At 35.6% G+C, this 7,500-nt stretch overlaps 1 protein-coding gene across 1 annotated transcript in view; it reads right to left on the bottom strand.

Moving 5' to 3' along the window:
• Nucleotides 1-7,500, bottom strand: part of prkcaa (protein kinase C, alpha, a) — a 121,561-nt gene that overhangs the window by 29,382 nt on the left and 84,679 nt on the right. Inside the window, exon 8 of the mRNA XM_051712575.1 lies at nt 1,205-1,298. Within this exon, the coding sequence (XP_051568535.1) occupies nt 1,205-1,298 (94 nt within the window). The remainder of the gene's footprint in view (nt 1-1,204; nt 1,299-7,500) is intronic.

The following is a 7,500-nucleotide window of genomic DNA, read 5'->3' on the forward strand; positions in this document are numbered from 1 at the left end:
CCACACTTACTGTTTGCTTCTACAGAAGCTCAAGGGTTTTGGGACCCACAAGGGCCGCAGAGAGCAAAGAAAATATATTTAAATTGATCAGTTCTGACATTATAACTCATTCTGCTTTCTAAAGACAACTGCAAATCATGAGATTTATTTAGATTTTTTTATTGTATAAGAAATAAATGCACATAAAACTAGCACCTTCAATCGATAGCATTTTTTAATAGAATTAATTACATGATAAGTGATTAATAAATTGAATTAATCACAATTTATCGCATGTATATTTACTTAAAAAGGTCCACAAGTAACAATAATTAATGATATGATAATTAAATAATTATAGGTGTATTTACATAATATATACAGTAGTATTATAAGTATAATAATTCAAATGCATTACATTATTGTGGCAGAAGAGTAAAGCATTGATTAGACAATACAAAAAGTGGCTTTCGAAGGCAGTATAATGCTTATTTCCATATTATTGACCATAAACCAATCATTGGCATACAGTCCACAGCAATCCACTTTGTAATTGAATTTGTCGATCCGTCTGAGACAGATTTATTCAAAGGGCTTTTCTAAGGACGTGTCAATGAACACATGCGTCACATAAACACTTTTGGAGCAGCATGTCAAAAACACAGTGTCAAGATAAACGTAGTTTGAAACGTTCAAAAACATGTTTCGAGATCCGTCCAGCTGTTTGAACACAAGTGATCATTACAGGCAGGGGAACGCTGATGTAAAATACTGTGAAATACTGAGAAAATAGGATCCACCTGTAAAATACAGGAATGTACGTTTATAAAACAGTGAGCGTAATGTATTTTGTATACAGTAAATTGTTGTAAATTAGAATTACAGCACCATATGACTTATTTACAGTAATGTACTGGCATCTGTGCTGCCAGTAATTGACTGTAAATGAACAGGTATATTTTTTACAGTGTTGCGAGGAGACAACAGGCTGTTTTCTGAATGGATGTCTACGGAGGAGACGATTCAGTGCACTGAATAAACAGGAAACAGAACAATTGTCATGTTTAACACTGAACAATCCTTTTGGAATGAACTTAGTGTGGAGTTTACTACAATAAAACGGCTGATTTGTGACAGGCAGGTGTCACATAACCCTGCGTACAAAATAGTTTTCCTTATGAAATACAGTGGATGAAACAGAGAAATGTGTGATAAAAAGATTCACCTCAAACTTCTGTCGCAGCTCAGTATCCCCATCATCTTTATCTGGAATGGGCACATTGTAGTATTCCCCCTCTTCCTGATTTAACATTTTATACCTGTGTCACAGATAAACAGATGGGACAAGTTATGTTATTTATCCCATAGGTATGTTTGCCTGCTCAGGGTAACATATATATATATATATATTATTTTTAATGAATTATCCTTGTATGGACAAAACCTGCATTAAGATTAAAAAAAACCTTCTTAAAAATCTTTTAGTGTTCCATAGTAAAATTAACAGCACATGGATTCAGAATGACATGACTGTGAGTAAATAATAACAGAAGCGTTTCTTTTAAACGATGCTGCCATCAGTCCGTGCCCACACACTTTTTCAACCATTTTGCTTCTGGAAGAATTTTTCCCATCCATTTTTTGGCATAAGTTTTCCATAAAATCACCCATAAAAAGGATCCAAGCCGTGAACCAAAACAACCAGTTCCGAGGTGAATCATGACATTACAACTAGAATGATTTGAAGCAAAAAATATAAAAAAAATAAAATAAAAAAAAAACAGACAAAAAAGATAACGATAATGAAGTTTCCATGAGGAAATGAACTACAATTCCATGAGACATTGCAACTGACTTTATCAGATTAAATGTATTAAAGTAGTAGATTATAATATATATTCTAAGTTTATTGCAAAATATTCCGATCTATAAGTAGTTTTAAATGAGTGTACTGTAAATGAGACTCACAGTGTCACTGGAGTGGGCGGGGCTGCTGAGATCTTTTGCTGTGCTTTGTACGCTGCAGTTCTCTGATTGGTGGATCCTTCTCTACAGGATTATGGGTAGTGTAGTAATTTACTGACATGTTTAACACTGAACAATCCTTAGTGAAAAAAAACGTAGTGTGGAGTTTACTACAATAAAACGGCTGATTTGTAAGAGAAGTCTCGGATGATTTTGCGGCAGGTAGGTGTCACTTTACGGCTCTCCTGATTTGTTTGTAAGGTAAGTGCAAACGGTGAATGACTGTCGTAACGCACTAGCTGACTGTTACGCTCTCTACGGTAAAAACTATGTTTTGTTATTAAGCTTGAATTGCTGTGATGTTAGGAATATTCCTTATTACGGTCAGGGGACATGATTAATTGTGTTAATTTGTCTAATACTGATTTTTTAAAATAAAATTAATCACACTGAACTAACATGTCAAATCCATCAAACTGTTCATCTGTGTGTCTTTGAACGTACACACTTTGATGAACAGTTTGTATTTCTGTTTGTCTTTAGGGAGTTTCTCCGCATCACTGTCATCTTTATGCAATATTCTCTTAGAACAATCATATTTATCTGAATAAATCTAAACTGGACTGAAACTGATTCTCTTCAGGTTTATGCATCTCATACAGTACAACAGCACAGATATTTTATTTTTTATTCTTTTTTAAATTAATTCTTTTGGCTTTAGTACAATGACAATGAATTATGAATGACTTAATTTAGCAAACAATATGGGGGGGGGGGTTAGTCTCACAATATACAATTTATACAAAATATGCATAACTATATACTATTTATTAAAAACAAGCTTTTGTGTTGATAAAGAATAAAAAAATATACACATTTTCAGTCCAATGTTATATACAAAGAGAGATAAACTACTATTCTTCTTTTAAATGGCTTACTCCAAGTAACACTGCATTTAGAGGGTGTCAAAGCAGCAGACCCAAAAGGGCAACTTTGGCAAATCTACCAGAGGACTACATATCAGGCACCTGAAGAACCGTAAAAACATGTGACTTCAAAATACATTGAAATGTCTCAAAAACAGTAGAAATAATCAGATGGCTTCCAGACTCACTGAGATTTCACAATATTACTGTTTTTACTGTATTTTGGATCAAATCAGTGCAGGCTTGGTGAGCAGAAGAGACTTTTGAACAGTAGTGTACATTCAACAGAATAATTCTTGCATTATTTACTAATGTAGTATTTACCGCCCTAAAAACAACTGGATGATTGATGTGACACTTTGTGATAATAAAGTTTGTTCCAAAAGACTTGTTTAAATGCATGAAACTAGTTTATTAGATATTAAATATAAGTTAGTGTTGGTGGGGATTTTTCAGGGATTTCAGTGCAGTTACATGTTACGTCAGTAAGTTATGAGTGAGTCAGTCAGAAGACTATTCAACCATTTCAGTCAAAAAGGCTGCTTTATTCAGGAACAAACAATGCTATGGTTATCAATATGTCAATCATTGCTATTTCAAGAGTGAATCCCACATTTATATGCGGATGTAATTCCCGAAACTTTGCAGCATGTACGTGGCCGTTGGTTCTCCTCTTAGCAGCATGAAAAACAAGTTTTATACAAATTCTGAATGGATTATATACAGCACAGAAAACATACAACGAGCGCTCCCTAAAAAACTGTCACTCATCTTCATCATGATCTCTAGCACTCCCGTAGAATCAGGCCTATTAATAATGAAAAATGAGTAAATGTTTCCAATTTATGCAAGGAATACAAACGCCCCGACATGGAGTGGATAGATATAGTACAAAGATATCGAGAGACAGAAAATTACCCCTCAAAAAAGTCAGTAAGAAGCTTTCTCTTCCCGACTGCGAGTGGAGGTTTGTTATTCTCCATTTTTAGCTAAAGTTAGCTTCACCGGAGCGGGGCCAAGCAAGCAGTCATGTCAACGATGTCATGTGCTTAGCGGTCTTTAGATGTGGGGCGGGATGTTTACATTTTAAAGAGACATGACAACTAGCCTATAAACAAACTTAATCTAAATTATTGTAAATAATTCATCACGAAATTTACCGTATCCACTGCATGAATTTAATCAGAATTTTATTATTATTTTTCTAAAATATATGTATCTTGGGGACCCCCCTAAATCTATTTTTTACTTCTTATGGGGGTCCCGGATCCCCCCAGCCCCCCTCAATTCGAGCACTGCATGAGGATATATATTAGGAAGGGGGTCATCATATTTTGGGGTTGCTGCGTCCACTGCTAGAGGATTTTACAGCATTGTTCACACACTTTCATTTCTGACTGAGGAAAAAATTATTCTCGTAGTCAGCCAGTGGAGACATATTTTAATGTATTATTAATATTAATGAAATATTATTAAATAATTTTAATTTAACCCTAAAGTATTTTACTTTGTGTGTCCGGATTGTGCTAATTAAATGCTTTTTATTTTTTAAATAAGTTGTAATAATGCAGACTGATGTTTTCAACAGAAGCATATACCGTCGATTAACCTCTGATCTCACATTAGGTCTGTTTCAAAGGTAGAGTTAAAAATCAATTTCCCTAATGACAAAAAATGAAAGGGATTTTAACTTTTGGGACCAGTCTGTGGTGCTCTATTCAAAGATTTTCCATTTACAGTACATAGAGGTACATGTGTTAGGTGAGTCTTATTAGACTCGTACATTGACAGTAATCTGTATGCTTATGACAGCAGCTCATTAACTAATATTAGCAGAACCGTTTGCCACATAAGAGGATGTACAAGATGTTCTTTTGCATTCTAAATTGCTCATTTGACTGATTTTCATTACAATATGTCAAACAGCAAAATAACTCTCTTTTGGCTCTTTCATGAATTACTTCAGTGATGTAACAAATGATTGACTGGTTGGCAGGAGGTGACCTGTGAACAACATCAGTGCCCAGGTCATTGCCCTTTTGAGATCATCAAGCTCTGTCCCAGAAATATAGGTTAGAACAGAGCCTAAGCCCAAATAAGAAATGTTGTGTTTACCTGGGACTCACACTTACACAACGGTGCTGATAATTTACCTGCACTGTAAATGATTTACTGTAGAAACTGTTTACAGTATGTTACTGTCAAACTGAGCTGTACTCTTTAGGAAAACATGAGAGGGAAAATAATTACAGTAATTTACTGTTAAATTGCATGAGAACCGGCCCAGCCTCAAACCTGTACATACACAATTTAGAGGGGGAATTTGTGGTATTATTCAGTGATCATTATCAGAAAGGCAATATCTAGGAGATGTCTTCTCTGCATTGGATTTACTCACACAAAGGCATAGAGTAGAACTGTACGTGAATGCACCTGGCAACCTCTATACGTTGAGCCTTCACTCGACTCCTCGTCACTTCAGCCATGAGAGGAGCAGAAGCAAAGAGACCTCTTTTCCACTGAACCAGGTGAGCACCAAAAATCGCACAAAACATCTTTTAGCAGTTGATGATAATTTTTTCAAACATTCATCATTTGACAGTGAAGATCTGCACATAATCTTCGACAAATAGTTTGTGAAGATAAAGTTTACGTTCTCAAACAGACACTAGCATTAGTTATAATGGCCATTCTGTTCACTGCTCAAGTAAGCACTTACGACTTTTGAAGTACTAAGTAACCAAATTACCTTAAATGATGTTTTTACACCGTTCGACACCCGTTTTTTATATTATTTTGATACACTGCAGAGTTATACTGGCCACTTTACTCTTGACCTGTTCATCTAAAATAAAGTTATATTATGTACAAATATAATGTGTGTAAATGTGTTGCTCTGAATTGTATTCAATACTGTATGTATTTAAGTCACTTCTATCTCAGTCCTATCTGAATGAGGCACAATCTTGGTTTAGTGTGTATTCTCTCCCATGTAGCTTAAATGTCATGTTGACATAAAAACAAGACGGAAGTTACAAGATATTGTATTTTGTTGTGTAGGTCTGGACAGCCAAAGAATTGGAGAGTTCTTTCAGTCATTTGGACATCTGGTGAAGTTAATATTGAAGTTTTTGAATGGACTTATATGTGTGAAGTCATAATTTACTTGCAGGCTATTTGTTGCCAGTAATTACTGATGATTTTACATCACATTTTTTACAGTGTGTAAATTTACACACTTTTTAATGAGTAATTCACAAGTTCCCTGGTTCAGATAGTCCTGGAGTGCATAAGCATAAACAGATTTGGTGTGTGTCCATAATGGAGGGGCTCGAGCACAGAACTGGGCATGAGCTCTAAGATCACCCCTCCAGCTCGTCTATATGGGCAGAGCCCCACCTATATATTCATCCATTTAAAAACACAGATTCATACTATAAACTGCCATTAATGTTATTTGTTACCCTGCCAGGAATAACTCAGGACACCTTTCTCCCATTACACGAAGTAATTAAAAAAAACAAAAAAAAAACCAAACAAACGGAAACTGCATTAATTGCATTAATTTTGTTAAACACATCATAATATTAATCACAGAAATTAACGCATTCAATTTCCCAGCCCTAATAATAATCCATGATCAGAACTCTAAAGCAGAGCAGATTATGCCTATTACATGGTTACTCACCAAAAAAATCCCTAATTTCTCAAGAAGATTTGAGATTATATAATTTATTATGTTAGATAAGTGCAGAGCGTGACGAAAAACAGTGGTGAACCATACACTAGTAAAGCTGCTGTCTTAACTGTCTCGTGTTAGCAAGGACATCCTGTATTTTGACCGAAATGAACATGTCTGGACACCCTTTGTTCAGCGGAGATTCAGTCGAGGGAGACCCTCTCCCCAGTTTGACCGGCTGAATCCACACCTGACAAACATCTGGTATTTGTGGACATGTGAAGTGTATAAATGTGGAGAGAGACGGGGGAATCCGTCTCTAATAACTCTCTTTACAGCTGAATACAGATTTATTAACCTTTCACATTCAATGCTTGTGTTAGTCTGGAATATTTACACTGTTGTCGAATAAGTATTGGGAAGCAACAATGTGCCGACTTTGTTCAGTTTTCAGTATTTCAGTTGATCGATTGTTGTAATTTGATTGCGTGCTTCACAGCTATCAATGAGTGCTTTTAATGGATTCTATAAATCGTTTGCATGTTTTCATGGAAAATACAGTTCCACGCGTGTAATGGCGGGAGGACGTTCGCTCTGCAATGATGTTAGCCAATCAGAACAGTGGGCGTGTCTTAAAGCAGTAGTACGGGTTAAACACAGGGTACAAAAAGTTCATGTAATAATACATCATGACTGTTTTTGTACAAGAAAACTTTACTAACATAATAAGTGGACCTCAAGAAATAAAATAAAATAAAAATCCACAATATGACTCCTTTAAGAGCGACTCATAACTTTGAGCTTTCCCACAACTCATTTCGAAAGCGATCTATCGCTGAATTTGTCGTCTTTGAATGATTAGTGCTGATTGAGAATGACAAAACGAGTGACGGTTCGTCGCATGGCCATCACCTGCAGTGTGTCAGCTGACACCGTGGAGAGATGTTATCT

Source organism: Myxocyprinus asiaticus, chromosome 12 (genome assembly GCF_019703515.2).
Source record: "Myxocyprinus asiaticus isolate MX2 ecotype Aquarium Trade chromosome 12, UBuf_Myxa_2, whole genome shotgun sequence".
NCBI lineage: Eukaryota > Metazoa > Chordata > Actinopteri > Cypriniformes > Catostomidae > Myxocyprinus > Myxocyprinus asiaticus.